Below are 19,064 nucleotides of genomic sequence, written 5' to 3' on the forward strand. Positions count from 1 at the left end.
TTTGCCTGAAACATCGATTCTCCTGCTCTTGGGATGCTGCCTGACCTGCTGTGCTTTTCCAGCACCACACTCTCGACTCTAATCTCCAGCATCTGCAGTTCTCACTTTCACCTGGAAGATATTAATGGATTGGTCAAGTGGGCAGAAAAGGAATTTGGTCTGGAAAAGTGTGAACTTGCCATTTGAGAAGACAAACAAGATCAGGGGATATATCATGAGTGAAGGATTCTGAGAAATGTAGAGCAAAGTGGGTCATTGAGTGCATGTTCACAGAACCCTGAGGGTAACCAGACAAGGAAATCAGATGGTTAAGAAGACATACAAGAAACTATTATTAATTGAGGCAGAGAATATAAGAAAAGGGAGGTTATGCTAAGAATGTATAAAATTGTAGGGCGGAGCTACAACACAGCATACACTTTTAGTTATTGCATTACAGGATGGATGCAATTACACTGGAGAGAATATAGAGGAGGCTTGTAAAGTTGTTACTGAGGGGAAGAATTTTAACTATGAGGGAAGATTGGATAGGCTGGGGTTGCTTTCACTGGGATATAGCAGCAAGTACAATTTATCTAAGGTGGATCAAGTTACAAGGGGGCTGAATAGAGTGGACACGAAGATCAGATCTGTAAAGAGATCAGTGTTATAAGCAGAGGCATAGATTATAGGATGCAGTTATGGGCAACGTCACCAGTACGCTGTAGTATCTAGTCTGCAAATGCAAAATGTGAGAGAGCTGAACCTGATTACTACAACAGAAACACTATTGTGTTTGCACCTCCTGGGCTATAAACCAAACACAGGCCCATATCATCTCATCTGCCTTTGCTTTGTTTTGAAAGTTTTTATTCTGGTATTTTCACAGTCCCCTCAATGATGTTCATCTGAATGTGAATGATCCCTCTTCTCGATTCCTAAAATGTTAACTGATTCAATATTTTTGATAAATAGGAAATCTTTGCAGGGTAACTGCCGAGCTTTGGATTATTACAGGACAGAATAAAAACAGTTTGAGGAATCGACCCAGCTCCCTGTTCTCAGCAAGGGTCACTCAGTTGTCTGAAGATTAATTGGAATGGTTAATGCTGTGCACAGGGATTGATTCACACAGAAAAGTGCAACTGCGCCTGAACAGAGCAAACACAGTGGCCACTTCTGTCTTGGGAACAAACACTGTAGATTTTAAGTGGTAAAAGTATTAGATAGAGATTGCAGAATGACATTTTCACTAAAAGGTCTCCTTCCTGAAAAAGAATGCCATCACATTTAAAAAAAAATTTGCATATGCACTTGAAAAGAGACCAAAGGGGCAATGTTTTCATGCAGAGGCTGGTGTGGGTATGGAATGAGCTGCCACAGGAAGTGGTGGAGACTGGTACAATTGCAACACTTAAAAGGCATCTGGATGTGGACATGAATACATTCCTGATGAAGGGCTCTGGCCTGAAACGTCGAATTTCCTGTTCCTTGGATGCTCCCTGACCTGCTTTAACCAGCAACACATTTTCAGCTGGGGACATGAATAGGGAGGGTTTGGAGGGATTTGGGCTGGGCGCTGGCAGGTGGGACTAGATTGGGTTGGGATATCTGGTCGGCATGGATGGGTTAGACCAAAGGGTCTGTTTCCATGCTGTACATCTCTATGACTCTAAGACTTGAAGTTCGAGAACCCACAGGGTTACAAATCAAGAACAGGAAGCTGTTGTTGGAGTAGCTACCTCCTTTTCAGCTAGGATGGACTAACTGACCTCCTTCTGTGCTCTAACTCTTTCTACGTTTCTATGTATTGACAAGATTTGCATTAGATGGTCAGTGTTTTTCACTTGTCTATGGAAGAGCAGCATTCCTGCTGAATCACAGTTTATTGATGAGATTACACTCTCGTTTAAAATGTGGCTATGAATCCCGTGAGCCTCAATAAAATGTTGCTTTACTTACAGGTAAACATGCTTTCCAATGATGAAGCAAACCAGAGTCAGGTTTGTTTACAGGTCAGAAACCGATTAAAGTTCTGATTTTGCAAGGCTGATGCCCCCATTTGTTATGGGATATTTATGGCTTCTTCATAAGCACTTCATGCATTGAGCTGAAAATGTGTTGCTGGTTAAAGCGCAGCAGGTCAGGCAGCATCCAAGGAACAAGAGATTCGATGTTTCGGGCTAAAGCCGATGAAGGGCTTTAGCCCGAAACGTCGAATCTCTTGCTCCTTGGATGCTGCCTGACCTGCTGTGCTTTAACCAGCAACACATTTTCAGCTCTGATCTCCAGCATCTGCAGACCTCACTTTTTACTACTTCATGCATTGAGCCAAGCCTCCCCGCCTTGTGGTGCAGCAGGGAGCCCTTTATGGTAGATACCATTCCCCTCTGACTCCAGTTAAGAATTACTGCTACTTTCTGCTCCTCCTGCAATGAACTCCTTCTTTAAGAGTTGCAATGTCATCAAGGTTCACCTCTCTCTAGGGAAATGCTATGGAGAATCCACAAGTGATCGAGAGCCCTTCAGGGGAGTATTGCAAGGAGCCTTTCACCTGTGAACACATTGGAAGTGCATCGTCACAACTCTGATTGCCAGGTCAATGCTAGTCTTGCTGAGCAACTCTGAGTGTATTATCTTTGTACTTCTGTCTGGTGTTCATGTTGAGGAATGGAAGAATGGATGGTCACATCTTGAGGAGATAACTTTTGACAGGTAGAATTTGTTCAAATACTTTGGAGGGACCGAGGAAGCTGGAGTGAAGATCTGAGGAAGCTTAGCCAGGCAATGAATGAAGCTGCTCTGATGGCTGCCAGGAAAGTGAGTGCACCAATGAAAGAAGCTCTGGTTGCAGTCCCTCACAAGCTGGATTTGAGGGCATCAAAGCCATTTATGTTGATAACTTTCACTGGTAATCGTTTAACGGCCACAAATGCAAATGGTGATACACTGTACGTAGCAGGATCCAGCAACAGCAGGGAAATCCTGCAAGGACAAATCTAGGGCAAATATATTGGATAGCTCTGGCCAAAAAAGTCATCAGTGATTTGTGAAATGCTTTGACATTCAACTATTTTCAAGATGTTGTAGTTGATCTTTAGAAACGGCCAAAATGAATTTTTGATGGTTACACAGTGGTTAGTGCTGTAAGATGCAATGTCTTTGTAGATGAGGGCAGAGATGTTTATGAGCATCTGTATGAAGAGCCACAGGTTTGTTCAAGGATCAGCCATCTCCAAAAAGCTCACACTTCAAAGATCGATCCTGTCTAGAGTGTCTGTCTCCCATTGCCTTCTTGTCCCTCTTATTCCTCCTGTGCATACCTTACTCTCGTCTCTTTTTTAAAAATCATATAATTGGGATAATGTCAGTTTAATGCCAGACAGACCCAAATCACCCACACTTTTTATATGCCACCCAACTTTCTTGACTTCACGTCAACTAAATTTGAGCAGGATATAAAACTGGCAATCAGTTATTGCTCACCTTTCTTCACCAAGGTAAAAATAGCCCCATCAATTTTCTTGAAAACCAGGCAAGCATAAGATACTCATTATTACCCTGCATTACAGGTCATTGGTTTGCTTATGTTGACTACTTTTGTCCCATGTTTTGAACTAGAGATGCTTATGCACAATGCAGATAGTCATCTGCATGCTCCAGAGCTCTGTTGTTAGGCTCAAATCGGGGTCCGAAACCTATGTTGTGTGGGGAACAGTCACTCAATAGGTTTTCACCAGAACAGCCAATTAATGGCCAGAGAGCAGGCTTGCCCCACCAAGTTAAGGATGGGCTGTCTAAACTGCAGGGTCAATCAGGATATCATGGCAGTTGTAGAACTGTAAGTTAAAATTTGACTTTTCCATTATTTCCCACCCCACACCCCCATCTTCCCAGTGATCCCCCTGGAGATTGCTTCCACCTCTGAGAAATTGGAGAACAAGTGGAAAATTAACCATTTGATTTAGGTTGTCTGGCTTAGAAGATCTTTAAATGGACCAATTGGCTATCTGCTGCTTGCAGATGGGTAGACTTCTGCCTTCACTCACCCCATATTCCACCAAAAGTACTATTGGGAAAAGGGGGTTGAGCCAGAAGTTGACATGCAGACCAGAGATGTGATGTCCATTGTCAGCTCTCAGTTGTTTTCAGTAATCTGGATAGATCATTTTATCTGGGCCTGATGACAGTACTTTTTGTGGTCCTAGTAATTCAAAGTGAATATTCCTGGGAAAAGTTAATTCAAATAATCCAACAATTTTAAGAAACCTTTTCTATTAAGAAAAATAAGTTGAATATTTATTAGGTTTATTTAATATCCCATTATTCAAGTAAAATACAGCCCTGCTCTTTGCAACAAGATCCCATCTTTCAACTGTCCTCTTCTCATCCACTTAATATTTCTTTTCATCCTACCAGTATTTTTACATAAATACGGAGGGTAGATGTTTCAGATCCACCAAGGATTAAAGTGACTAATTCTCACAAATGTAGCTTCCTCCAAAGAAAATAAATTCTTATATTCAACCACAAAAACATTTCTTTGTAAATGAGTTTACTCAAAGTCTGCTTTTTTTTTCGCCCATTGACAAAGTGTTCATTGACATTTTAACAGAAATGGCTGTTGGGTAACATTGCCTACGTAGACATCAATTTATCACACATTATGAATCAACAATATCAAAGAATTTATTTCAGTTCATATTTGAGTTTTACAAGAACTTAATAAAAATATCAAATCACAACTTTTTAATACTTTCACAAAAGCAAAATACCACAGAAAATGAAAATCTGAAGTGAAAACTGAAAACCTAAAATAAAAGCAAAATGTGCTGAAAATACTCAGCAACACACTTATGGGCTCTCTAAACTGCAGAATCAGTCAGGATGCCATGGCAGCTGTAGAACTGCAAGTTAAAATTTGACTTTTCCATTATTTCCCACCCCATTCCACCAACCTTCGCGTGATCCCCCTGGAAATTATCCCCACCTCTGAGAAATTGGAGACCAAATGGAAAATTAACCAGTTGATCTGTGTTAGAGAGCCCATGCTGCGGTGAGAGAAGCAAAGTTAATGTTCCAAGTCAATGACCTTAGTCTGGTCCCTGCTCCTGGCACCAACTTAAAATGGAGGGATGAAAGTAAAATCCTGCATACTCTTATACTTTGATTTCTCATTTAATAAATGTGATATCATAAACTAAAAACGAGAGAGATTTAATTCCACAATACAAATCAAAGGAATTGTTCTTTTCTGGAGATGAAACGGTCAATCATGTCAAATGCCCTTTCAGGTTGATCATACGGTAAGATGTGTCCTCCACCTCGTATAATTACCTTGAAAAGAAAATATAAAATATACTTTAATAAGTTAATAACAACAAAATAAAAATCACAATCTAACATTCATATTGAATCGCTCCTAGATTTAATTTCCAAGAGCACTCAATACACATTGCAGATCAAAGTCATGTGAAGATTGCCCTGTTGTCAACCATGAAGTGAAATCCTCATCCATAATGCAATATTCTACGCATTGAAGCTCAAAGAGTAAAAATAACTTTGCTGGCAATGGTTTTTTAAAGTATACATCACACTGAAATTAAGTACAAATTTGCCACGATCGACCTCATTTCAAAAGAAGTTTGTTTCTTTTCCTGTTTTTAATGCTGTGACATGGTAGCGACTTGTTGCAGTTTATGCAGGGAGTCGGAGTTGCTGTGTCAACATGCAAATGTCCACGCATGGGGTGATATGGAGGTATGGATAGTACTGGAAGAAGCTCCAACTCTTTTTCCATCATAGAGCTGATCAGGAATCTGTCACTTTTACCACTTGCTGTTGGTGAGTCCTAGAAGGAATTGTATGGAGACATTCAACTTGTTTGGCTGCGCCATGAACACACCTTCCTTGACCACCAACTCTTGAAGTTGGACTCAAACTGTGCCAGCTAACACCTCTGAATTGATGCAGTTTAGGTCTCCTCTTATGGCACAAGGTGACTACGAAGATGTGTAAGAAATATTCTCCAGGACACAATTTCTGCACTTATTTGTGGCGTGAAAAAGTGACTAGCTCCTGTACAGAGGTCAGATTGCTTAGTTGGATGGATGGCTGGTTTGCAATGCAGACAGATGCCAAGAGTTTGGGTTCAATTCCCACACAAGCTGACGCTGGCATGAAAGACTCTCTTTCTCAACCTATCCTCTTGCCTGAAGGGTGTCAACCCTCAGGTTAAACCTCCACCAGTCCGGTAAGACAATGCAAACTTTACTTCCCAATAGCAAAAGGGAGAACAGCAGGTGAGGAAATGAAGTGCTGAGCCCTGATCTATTGCTCTGTAATTTGCCAATATTTCATTTTTGATCTTTTAACATAATAAACTGCTGGCATAGGCAAGGACACAACGTTGAAACTTCAAAAACTTCAATGAAACCATCAGGATTTGGGGGAGGTGATTTTGAAAAACTTATTACCTTTAAAATTCCTGGGACACAAGGACTACTAGGCACAGATTTGGAAATGTAGCAAACATGATGTGGAAAACAAACCTATGCAGCTGCCTATCCTCAATTCTTCTGGCAGCACTGGTGGGGACAGGAACTAAATGACCTTTCAGAAGAACTCCAATGATCCTTGACTGAAGCTTCCCACTCCCCAACCAGAGACAGTGGGGTGAATCTTTGTGGCAGTGGCAGAAGTCCAAGAGCCATGTCTGAAAGCGAGATGCCTATCTGCTCCAACTGGCAGCAGGACCCAGGGAGAGGGGGACAGGGAATGGGGAAATGTATTGCAAGCAATAGCCAGTTAAGAGCCACCTGGAGAGCTGCAGGTTTGGGGACAGAGAGAGAGAGCAAGAGCGTGACAGAGCGAGAGAGCATCTCAATGGCCTGAGACCCCCTCAGAAAGGTGAGGGAGGAGTTGGGGAATTGGGGACTTTAGAATTAGAACTAGCTTTATTGTCACATGTACTTACATGAGCACACTGAAATGTTCATAGGTCACCACTTAATGACACCATCTTAGGGACCAAAGTACCTAGATACAGATTCTTAAGTGCAAACTCTTAGGGGGAAAAATTAAAGAAATAAAATGTCTATCAATAAATGACACAAATAAAGTTTTTCTAAGAGTTCAGAATAACAGTGCTTCCAACCCAGACTACACCAGGCTTCACCTTGAGGCTGGGATCTCAAGTCCACGCTGAGGCCTGGAGACCACATTCACCCCGAACATCGCCAATACTGCCCGAGAACAGAAAGAAAAAAGAGAAAAAAAACAAAAATTGTGAAGAGAGAGAGAGAGAATGAAAAAAAAACAGATGGAGCAGATGAGCTCCAACTCAGGAATCCTATTCCGCCACATCTTGGCGACTCATGGATGGGGATGGGTCAGTGGATGCCATTAATCACCAATATACTATTATTGTTGCAAGGATGGCCATACTACAACTTTGTATGTCCAAGGCATAGAGGGCTCTCTAACGCACTCGCCCTCATAGAACACTTTGGGACACCACCATGTCTCCCCATATGCCACCCAAATTTGGGCAGTCAATTTGACCACTTCCCCACCATTGGCACAATCACATGACTACATAAAGACATAGGGTAACCACCTCAAGGCCATTTTGTTTGCCAAATGGCTTTGAGCCAGGAAGGCAATGTGTTTGAAAATTTCCAATCAACATTTCTAAAGTTGCTTTGACAATTCATGGATTTTGCTATGATTCCAAAACTCAGTATTTAAAGTTGGAAGAGAGATGAAACATTTCAATGAGGGACCCCATCTCCTGAGATCAGATTTGTCATCCACCTCTGGATTTGTTCGAATTTTCAAAAAAAAACGATTTTGACTTTCCACTCTACACGCAGCCCTTTCCAAAAACCAATCTTGAAAGTTAAAATTTCCCCTCATGAATCTAATCTTACATACAGTACCTTTTAGGTCTGCTTGAAGAGGACATAAAGTTCCAATTTCAAATGAGAATTTGTCACAGGATGGACTTTTTAAAGCTTTACTTCAGAGGACGGGTCAGTCAAAGCTCCAAATCCTCTTATCTCCAAGTCAGAAGAGGGTGAGAGTTCAAGACTCACTCCACAGACCTCACCTCAAAAATCTAGGCTGAAGGGCAATGGGAGGCCAGAGATAAGCAGGAAGGCTATTTGCACAAGGAGAGATAGGAGGCGAGACCTGCTCCAGGAGCGGCAGGAGGCGAGGCCTTTTCCGGGAGGTGCAAACAGCAAGATCTGCTCCGGGAGTGATGAGAGGTGAGGCCTGCTCTGAGAGATGCAAGAAGTGAGACTCTGAAGCCATCCTCCATTTTTTTTTGCACAAGAATGATGGGAAGGCTAGCGGTTGAGTTTGAAGCTGTCAGGGACAGGGTTAGAAATAAATAAACTCATTTTTATTCTGTTGTGCAGGCTATGTTATTTTACAGGGCGAAAGTGAGGACTGCAGAAATTGGAGATTAGAGTCAACATTAGAGTGGTGCTGGAAAAGCACAGCAGGTCAGGCAGCATCCGAGTAGAAAGAAAATTAACATTTCGGGCAAAAGCCGTTCATCGGGGTGAAGGTTTCCTGATGAAGGGTTCCAGCCCGAAACATCGATGTTCCTGCTCCTCAGATGCTGCCTGGTCTGTTGTGCTTTTCCAGCATCACTCTAATCTTGACGTTATTTTACAAGTAGGCATAGTCACTTTTACAGAGAAATTTGCTTCCTGATGCTGGAGAATGCTGTTTTTAAAAAACTCTTTGCATCACCTTGAGATTGCATTCGTTGGAAATTCAATCTTGTAATAACATTATATCAAAGTTGTCTCTTCTCTGTTCTTCCCCACCTGCAAATTTCTTCACAAATTCTTGCATATATTATCTGCTCAAAGTGCCCTGAAAATATGCATGTTGCATTGATCTCTGCACAAACTTAATAGTCTGCTGCTTGGAGTTTATGTTCTACAAGGGTTAAATTGCATTCCCATCCCTTACCACATAAACAGATCGAAGTTAAATTAATTCACAAGATAACAACTCTTGCGGTTAAGAGTAAGATGAAAAAGAGCAAAATTTTCTCAAAATATTGTAGTATTTCTCCTGCTACAGAGTTACACAGCAAATGTTCATTGACTTAGCATGCCATGAATAAAACTGCTGAAAACTTCAACCCAAATATGAAAAAATGCATACTTTAAATATAAAGACTTGACTCAACTGGAGTGCATTCTATTTGGAGTGCATTTGATGGTACTTTAATAATCAACAATTTCACAATCGTGATCCAAAGTGTTTAGTTTTAAGCAGATTGAAATCATTACAGTTGACTATGGAACAGCAGTGTCTGCAAGTTGAAAGAGCTAGTATTTATAACTGTGAAGTGTTGTGATGCAGACTGATTCACTCCGTCCCACTGCACTTCTGGTCTGCAACAAAGCAACTTCACCTGGATAGAAGTGGAATAAAAGGAAAAATGTCACCGAGGGAAAGTAATCAAACAGCACCACACCTTGGTGATTACAGTAACCACCAAACAGTGACTTTCAGGTGGTTTTGTTAAGAGGTAAGCAAACAGAGTTCCGTCCAGAGGCGATCAGGAACAAAATAAGAAAATACAAGGTGGTTACAAAGTCTTCAGCTACCACAAATAATCTCACTGATTCTATGGAGCTGGTTGACCCCATAAATGTAGTAAGCTCTTACTGTTACAACCTTGTCCACTTGTACAATAGTGTAACCAAGGGAAGCAACAATAACTAGAGCTTGTGCTTTGGTTCATATATTTGTTTCGCTTGCAGGAGTACACGACAATTTATTTGAAAATGTACCAAGCAAGGAGTGAGGGGACATGAGTTTGTCGCGATTTTTACATGTTTCCTAAATCTCCTGCAACACCTAACTTTAGTGTCCCCAGTCCTTTTTAAAATGTACTGAAATGATTTTCTTCTAAAACAGGTAAGGCACACTACAAATTTGAGGCATCATGGTATTGTCAAATTATAGTATAGAAATTCTATAAAATTAAAATTCAACAACCAGAAGGATTAAAATTTCTGTAGTTTGTGTGAAAATGCAACATTTTAGCATGGCTATTAACCGGTGACATTTTTCTTCAGAAAAGAAACACTCTTTAGATAGCTAGGTACCATTCATTTAAAATGAATTGATGTTATTGTTTGAGCCCAGTAAGGAATGCTCCAAATACACTGAAAGAGTTCACCAGCATCAAGTGAAATTAAGAAATCAGAAGACTGTCATAGAACATTGGGGATAGGAGCAGCAGTAGAACACTTGACTTTCATCTGAATTCCACCATTCAACAAGATCAAAGTTCACTTTCTACTGCAAGGCATTCTCTTCCCCCATTCCCATGTCCTGTAATTCACTTGGGAAGCTAACAATTCATGCTGAAAATCTACTTAAGTGACTAAACATCCACATCTTAGGATAGAAAATTCCAATGGTTCACAATTCAGAGTGAAGGAATGTCTCCTCATTTCAGATAATTGTAATGTCTCCAGCCAGAGAAAACAAACTTTCAGTGGCTAACCTTCAGGAAGGGAATTAGAATCATAGAATCCCCAGAGTTTGGAAACAGGTCATTTGGCCCAACAAGTCCACACCAACCCTCCCAAGAGTATCCCACCCAGACCCATTTCCCTACCATATTACTCTACATCTCCCCTGACTGATGCACCTAACCTACATATCCCTGAACACTATGGGAATTGTAAGAAACAAGATGGAATGTGGGCTATGGAAAATGGACACAATGATTGCAATGCATGGTTATCCTGTGACGCTTTATTGAAAAGCAGGAAACATACCAAGTTTGTGCTATCTATTCAGAATAATGATCCCTGGGTATAGAGTTAGTTGCATAGTACAGGGTCCAACATACTAACCTGTCAGCACCACAGATAGCCTGCATGCATTTGTGCAGGAAATCAGAGAAGAATGACACAAAAAAAATGAGACAGCAGGCTCCACAGTTTTCATATAATGCCCTGACATCACAGATGGAACAGAGTAAAGAGATGTCATATACCTGCAATGTTGCACAACTCTCTTAAATTTGCATGGTCAAGTCGTAGAGAGCCTTGGACATCAGTGTTCAAAGCAAAACACCAAGAAGCTGAATGCAGTGTTAAAGACAGTACTGTACACTGACCTCACAAAAATTAACAAGGTGACTAGAGGTACTTTCAAATGCTAAGTATTGACCGACTGCACCACTGGCTTCACATTACTGCATTCCCACCACTCAACTCTCTATTAAATCAGACCTCAAGAGCTAGATTGCCCATTCTGATGTACAGTGAAGCACATTGCTTAGGCTTTAAAAATTCTAAGTGGCACCTGGACGCAGGGCCCCAGATACCCCCAGCCCCTAATCATCACACTGCAATTTTCATTGGGCGTGTATTGGGACAAGCTGGGATCCAAATGCCTCAACACTGCTGGAACCATTGCAGAAGCGGGCATTGTAGAACTATGGCAGTGTGTGAGTTTTAGAAGGTGATGTGAATCACACCAACGCAGGTGTCATGAACCATGAGGCAACCATGGATTTCACTTGGGAACTGTGTAAAGGTTGAGTATAGAAGATGTTGCCTACTTTACATACCATTATGAAATGCATAGAATATAGTATATCTGTTTTACTACAGTGACTGACAAAGAGATTGAATTCAAAAAGGTAAGCAAGCATTAAATAATATGCTGCCTCGTTGTTAGCTCTGACAATTGTCAAAATCTCAAGGAAAAGAACAGCATTATGGAAGAGGTAAAAAACTTCAGATGCATGAAACATTCCACTGTATAAAGTGCAATTCTGCAGTGCCCAATTTTGAAAGGCAAGTCCAGTTTGAAATGCAAATCTAATTTTGTAAAACAAACTCATTGCTTTAATTTTTTTTCTTGAAGTTCAACTTAACCATCTGTTTTGGTGCTTTGGTGTCTTATCAGATGGCTGACCCCCTGTCATTCCTTAAACACTCAAATGCAATCTGCTCACAAGGGCTAATTTATAGATATTTTCCAATCAACCTGTACAGAGATGTTACTGCACACCTTTGGATTAGGTGGGACTTGAACCAAGAAGGGCTTAATTCGATAGTTTTTTTGGGAGAAGGTCAATTTGAATGCTTGGCTGCCTTTCAAACCACTCATGTTGTACTGAACAGGGGTTGTTCACACAGCTCTCCAGGGATTGCTCATTTTGACAGCTTTACAATTGCATAAAGTGTACTGCGTTTTTGAAAAACAGCTATTCAAGTGATGTTTCTTTATGTTGACAGCTTTAGAGCTTCAAAATGTTGTCATGGGAATGGAAAGTTCAGTTTAAAGTAAATATTGGTCTTTGGGTTTGAGGGTGAGGGCCTCACAATGGTATTAGTGAACAGGTGTGTCTTTTAACCTAGCCACTTTTATCTCTGCCTTAGGACCTGTCACTTCCTGACCCTAGGCCACCCCTACGTTCACCAGATGACAAATCCTGCAAGCCAACACTTCCAAGTCCTGGCTTACAATTCATGCCTCAGTCTGAAATTCTGGCTCTGTACTTCACATTCATGGTATAAAGTTTAATCTTATGGACTATTGTCAAAAACTGGGAAGAAAAACTCCTTCAAACTAAAGAAACAGTGGACAAAGATTTATTTTTACAATGTGTTCAAGTTACTCATTTTCATCTACAAAGTTGCTTTATTCAAGCGCTGGGGGGGAGTGAACACCAGACAGATTGTCTCCATGTGTGTTCAGGAGAGTTTTGCCTGCCTTTATCCTGAAACTGATTCCTCCCCTTTATTCATTTATAAATGTCACAAACCCTTTGGGGGGAGGAGGGGGGGGGCATCCTTTCTACACCCACTCTGTCTGTCCATTTAAGACTTTTGTAAGTTTCTTTGAGATCGCCCCTCATTCTTCTAAGTGTCAAAGCATTCTGACAGAGTCTTGTCAAAGGTCACTCCCACTATCCCAGAAATCAATCTGGCAAACTCCCGCTGCACTCACTCTATTGCAAATACGTACTTCCTCAGGGAAGAGGTCCAGAACTGCAGCTGATACTCAAGGTGCAGTCTCACCAACATTCTATATAACTGAAGCAATAGGTCTTTGCTCAGATCAGCTGCTGTATAGTTTGATGGTACAGCAGGTCTCAGAGCCAAGTGGGCTTATTGTGTTCCTAACCCGTGCTGGTATACTCTCTGCCTGAAAGTAGGTCCTTGGTGACTATATGCTGAAACCCCCGTTTACTGTGACAGGTAGGATGTGGAGGTAAGTCTTCGAGTCTGCCTCAGCCAGAATGGGGATTGAACCTTGTGCTATTGCTATAAATCAGGGGCATATGCTAGCCATCTAAGCTAACCATACTCCCAATGGGTTTGATATGCAAGTAAACTGATAGAAGCTGTGAAATATCTAAAAGGTACATGCAGATATGTTAGAAAGACACTCTCAACATGAAATACAAACTTTCTAAGTATTCACAGAATTGAAGCTACATTTCGCAGCTGCTAAGTTTTCATTCAAAAGTATTTCCTAAGAAAAATGTATTTGGCAACAGTAATGTAAACAAAAGAAGCATATTGATGCACATGCCAAAGATTTATAAGATAGTCCTTTAGAAATTTTAACACTGGCCTAAACCTTGGAAATATCTGGAGCTGTAATTTTTAAACAAACCCAGAATTAAGAATTGTTCCAGCACAGGAGATGGCTATTTGGTCTATTGTGCGCACCCCAGTCCTCCAAATGAACAATGCACTGAATGCTTCTCCCCAAGACCCAAAGTATTCTCGCATTCTTCCTTCTCCGACAGAAATTCAACTCCCTCTTCAATGCGTTGATCAACCCTGCCTTCACCACAATCTCTGGCTACACATTCCAGATCTTAACAACTCGCTGAGTAAAAAGGTTGTGGGTATTATGTCTCTATTGCTCCTTTTGCCTACTGCATGAATTCTACATCCTCCTGTCCTTGAGCCTTCCACTAATGTGAGCAGATTTTCCGGTCTTCTCCATCTCGACCTTTCATAAGTCTTAAATCAGTTCAAATCTCCTCTCAACGTTCCCATGTTCAAGGAAGGTTCTCCAAACATCCTGAATATATTGATGTAACTGATGTTATGTACCAGTCTCTCAGATATGTCTTGCATCTTCTAATACCTTCACATTTTCCCTAAGGTGTGCTGTCAAAAGCTGGATGCAATATTCCAACTGAATGAAAAAGAAAACTTAGATCTTGGTGTACAGGGTACAGTTCCAAAATTTCCAGATGACACAAAACTTCAAAGCATTTTGAACTTTGTAAAGAATGTTGTAGTACTTTGAAAGGCCACAGTAAAGGTACTAGATTAGGGCAGACAAGTGGCAAATGAATTTTCAAGTGGAAAAACATGAAAAGTCGTAAATATATGAGGAAAAAGGAGGAGTTACAACGTCATTAATTGGGCCCTCTACTACAAAACTTTCTTCCAGGCCAAAAACATCCATGAAGTACACCTGTTTTTTTAAAAAAAAGCAAAATACTGCAGACACTGGAAACAACCAGAAGTGTCGCAGAAACTCAGCAGGTCTGGCAGCATCTGTGGAGGGACAAACAGAATTGTCTGGACCAGATGGGCCAATGGGCTGAGAAGTGGCAGATGGAGTTTAATTCAGATAAATGCGAGGTGCTGCATTTTGGGAAAGCAAATCTTGGCAGGACTTATACACTTAATGGTAAGGTCCTAGGGAGTGTTGCTGAACAAAGAGACCTTGGGAGTGCAGGTTCATAGCTCCTTGAAAGTGGAGTCGCAGGTAGATAGGATAGTGAAGGCGGCGTTTGGTATGCTTTCCTTTATTGGTCAGAGTATTGAGTACAGGAGTTGGGAGCTCATGTTGCGGCTGTACAGGACATTGGTCAGGCCACTGTTGGAATATTGCATGCAATTCTGGTCTCCTTCCTATCGGAAAAATATAGTGAAACTTGAAAGGGTTCAGAAAAGATTTACAAGAGAAGAAACTGTGGAGATGGATCAGCAAGCTGTTCCTAGACCTCGATCAGTGTTAGTCAAATGGGCTTAGTGCAGCAGTATTGCTCCAGTTAAATTTGCTCAGGTTCACGTCTCTGGTTTGGGAAAGGGAAATACTTGATATCTTCTCCAGGATGCTTTCCATTTACCTGTCTACTCACATGGAGAACTGCTACTGAAAATTCAAGTCCTATAGCCTTTTGGTGTTTGATTGATTAGCCTTCTCATCTACATTGTTTAAAAGACACCTGAAAAAAGAACTGAAGTATTAGTTCTAGTGTAAATTATAAGTAAATAAATACAATTGATTTAAAGTCCCATTCAAAATCTAATTCAGCCATTGTATTGACCTGTCTAAAGGATCTGAAGTTATTTGGTTCATCAGGAATCGGCAAAGCATCGCTTTATTGATTGGCAACTGTTGAAATTCACTATATACTCAATTCTGGCCCAAGTCTTATGCACAATGTAAACACGAGGAAGAAGTCTTGAATAAAAACCATACTTCCTCACCCTTCAATTCTGGTCACAAGCCAGCAAAAGCTCTAAGCTTTGCACCTTGTTCTTTGACCAGAATCTCACCTAGACAGCCAAGTAACTGCTGTAGCTAGTGCAACAGGCTCATCAACCTATTTCCTGAAACCCAAAGTCTATCCACCACCTGCAAAGCAGACATCAGTGGCGTGTTGGAATACTCTCCATTTGTCTAGATGAATACAGTCCCAATAACACTTGTGGAATTTGTCTATTTGTTTGTGTATGGCAATTTTGAAGAAGACACAGTTAAGTTATAGCGTCACAAATTAATAATTCAGACTTCTTTCGTCTCATTGGTTAAACAGTTAATCAAACACTTTGATTTTAATAAATAACAATTTTTGCGTTAATTAAAAAAAAGTTTGCATTTTCTTTTAACCTGAATTAGACAGTAAGTAGCATTGTGCAATTCAGTGGTTTAATCAAATTAGTACAGTTTTGATTGGTCTAGGAATCCTGGGATTTGATTTCCACCACATTGCCTCATGATTCATGACAGGTAGAACAGTTCTATGTTCTAATTCTAACTGATGGTGAATGTCCAACCTTTCACTTTCCCAGCAACCATGTAGAAAACGAATGCACAACAGACATAATATCTGCAGTTCAGGCCATTAATGAATACACCCGAGAAAAACTAGAAGTCTTTCTTTCTTTTAAATATTGCACTGATGGCACATGACAATTCGCTATCAATGTTAACACTCTCCATAATTTAAACAAAGGAATACTTGATACAATGCCTCATCCAAACTCAATCTTGTCTTTCATTTTCAGCTGCTGACTTTCTTCATATGTTCAGCATTGTTATCACCAGAATACATCGTCTGTGTTTTGATTGACATTCATTTTTATGTTCAAATTCTGATCCTAAACATAAATGTACTGAAATGATAAAGTAGCTATTTATCATCAATAAACTATACTTCAGTTTGTACAAGATGCCTACACTTGTATAATGCAGAACATAGGGGATACTCCCTTTAGATATTTTAAAGTTGAATTCAACTTCTAAGTTGTGGTTTCTTTCCCACAGCACTCAATTCCATGCTCTGCACATGTGCAAATTTGCTATCAAAGTGAAAACATAATGGCATCATTCTGCTTGTGGTTTAAACAAAAATCTCAAACTTCCTTCTTCCAATTTCATTGCAGTTGCCATCTGGATGAGTTTTAAGGCATCGCTGGGCTTCTGAATTTGTACAAATATAATGAAACATGATTTCAGACCGCCTCATAAATTGGGCTATAACTGCTTTAATTTTCAAGAAATGGATGGTCTGAAGAGTTCCAGTCACCAAAACATTTTAAATAAAGACCCGCCACTGGAGGGTCTGGATTTAAAATGCATCTGAATTTCACCCAAAGATTATTTAGCGAATCGACACTATACATAAAATAAAACCTTGCATTTATATATGCTCTTTCATGATGCAGAACATAAAATCCCTGCAGTGTGGAAACAGGCCATTCAGCCCACTGAGTTTACACCAAACCTCCATAGAGTATTCCACTCTGATGCACCTCCACCTACCCTGTCCCTGTAACCCTGCATTTCCCACGGCAAATCCATCCAGCCTGGACACCACGGGCAATTTTGCATGGCCCATGCATTTAATCTGCATATCTTTGGACTGTGGGACGAAACAAGAGTATCTGAAGGAAACCCATGCAGACACAGGGAGAACATGCAAACTCCACACAGATAGATGCCCGAGGCTGGAGCCAATCCTAGGTCCCTGGCGCTGTGAGGCTGCAGTGTTAACCACTGAGCTACCATGCTGCCCGAAGCACTTCTCAAATCACTTTTCAACCAATTAACTATTTTACTGTTTTAATGAAAGGAACACAAGAACCAATTATTGTGCAGTAACTTTGCATATAAAAAATCTAAATAGTTCTGATGAAATGGATTTAAATCCACCTGAAAAGCAGATCAGGCATTATCTACAGTCTCATCAAACGAGGGGACTTCTGGCATTAATAGTTCCTCAGTAATGCAAAAAGGGGTTAGCTTTGACTAAGGACAATGAGGAATGGGCTAAATGAGATTTTAATAAATATAGATTTTGGCATTTGCTTAAAGTTTGGCTTTGTAGCACAATTTGGTGATAAGTACAGGCTGGATTTTTGGAGAAGTGGCAATCTCTGGCAGATTGCTGCTATGGCCCTTCTCTTTTAAAAAAAAGATGGAAGCTCTGTAAATTGAAGAGGAATCATCGAGTCATACAGCACAGAAATAGGCCCTTCGGCCCACCATTTCCATGCTGGCCAATAAACACCAAACTACACAAATCCTGTTTATCTGCAATTGGTCTATAGCCAGTCACTAGTTCATTTATTACATCCAAGACAAATACTCTTTTAATGGCCTCTTACTACGGTCTGTCAAAATGCATACGTTGCCATCCTGCTGGAATAAGTGTTTTTGGAGGGTTTTGCTCAGCTAGAATAAAAGCCCTTGTGGGGTAGGGGAGGGAGCACATCTCTATGACTCTGTGTTATAGAGTCATAGAGATGTACAGCAGGGAAACAGACGCTTTGATCCAATTTGTTCATGCCGACCACATGTCCCAACCCAATCTGGTCGCCAACCGCCAGCACACGTCCCATACCCCTCCAAACCTTTCCTATTCATATATCCATCCAGATGCCTTTTAGATGTTACAATTGTACCAGCCTCCACCACTTCCTCTGGCAGCTCATTCCATACACATACTACCCTCTGAATGAAAAGGTTGCCCCTTAAGTCTCTTTTATATCTTTCCCCTCTCGCCCTAAACCTATACACTCCTGTTCTGGACTCCCCCACCCCAGGGAAGAGACTTTGCCTTTTTATCCTATCCATGCCCCTCATGATTTTATAAGCCTCTATAAGATCACCCCTCAGCCTCCCATGCTCCAGGGAAAACAGCCCTAGCCTATTTAACCTCTCCCTTTAGCTCAAATCCTCCAACCTTGGCAACATCCTTGTAAATTTTTTCTGAACCTTTTCAAATTTCATAATATCTTTCCGATAGGAAGGAGACCAGAATTGCACGCAATATTCCAACAGTGGCCTAACCAATGTCCTGTACAGCTGCAACATGACTTCCCAACTCCTGTACTTAGTACTCTGACCAATAAAGGAAAGCTTACCAAACACCACCTTCATTATCCTATCTACCTGCGACTCCACTTTCAAGGAGCAATTAACCTGCACTCCAAGGACTCTGTGTTCAGCAACACTCTCTAGGACCTTACCATTAAGTATATAAGTCCTGCTAAGATTTGCTTTCCCAAAATGCAGCACCTCGCATTTATCTAAATTAAACTCCACCTGCCACTTCTCAGCCCATTGGCCCATCTGATCAAGATCCCGTTGTAATTTGAGGTAACCTTCTTCGCTATCCATTACACCTCCAATTTTGGTGTCATCTGCAAACTTACTAACTATGCCTCCTAGGAGAAAGTGAGGACTGCAGATTCCTGAAGAAGGGCTGATGTCCGAAACATTGATTCTCTTACTCCTTGGATGCTGCCTGACCTGCTGCACTT

General features: G+C 40.8%; 1 protein-coding gene across 2 annotated transcripts in view; it reads right to left on the reverse strand.

Moving 5' to 3' along the window:
• Positions 1 to 4,517: 4,517 nt before the first annotated feature.
• The window catches only part of cpvl (carboxypeptidase vitellogenic like), a 105,135-nt gene continuing 90,588 nt past the window's right edge, over positions 4,518 to 19,064 (reverse strand). For both annotated transcript variants that reach the window (XM_060825362.1, XM_060825363.1), the window contains exon 13: positions 4,518 to 5,316. In XM_060825362.1, the coding sequence (XP_060681345.1) occupies positions 5,215 to 5,316 (102 nt within the window). In that variant the 3' untranslated portion in view covers positions 4,518 to 5,214. The remainder of the gene's footprint in view (positions 5,317 to 19,064) is intronic.

This window comes from Hemiscyllium ocellatum, chromosome 5, assembly GCF_020745735.1.
Source record: "Hemiscyllium ocellatum isolate sHemOce1 chromosome 5, sHemOce1.pat.X.cur, whole genome shotgun sequence".
Lineage (NCBI taxonomy): Eukaryota > Metazoa > Chordata > Chondrichthyes > Orectolobiformes > Hemiscylliidae > Hemiscyllium > Hemiscyllium ocellatum.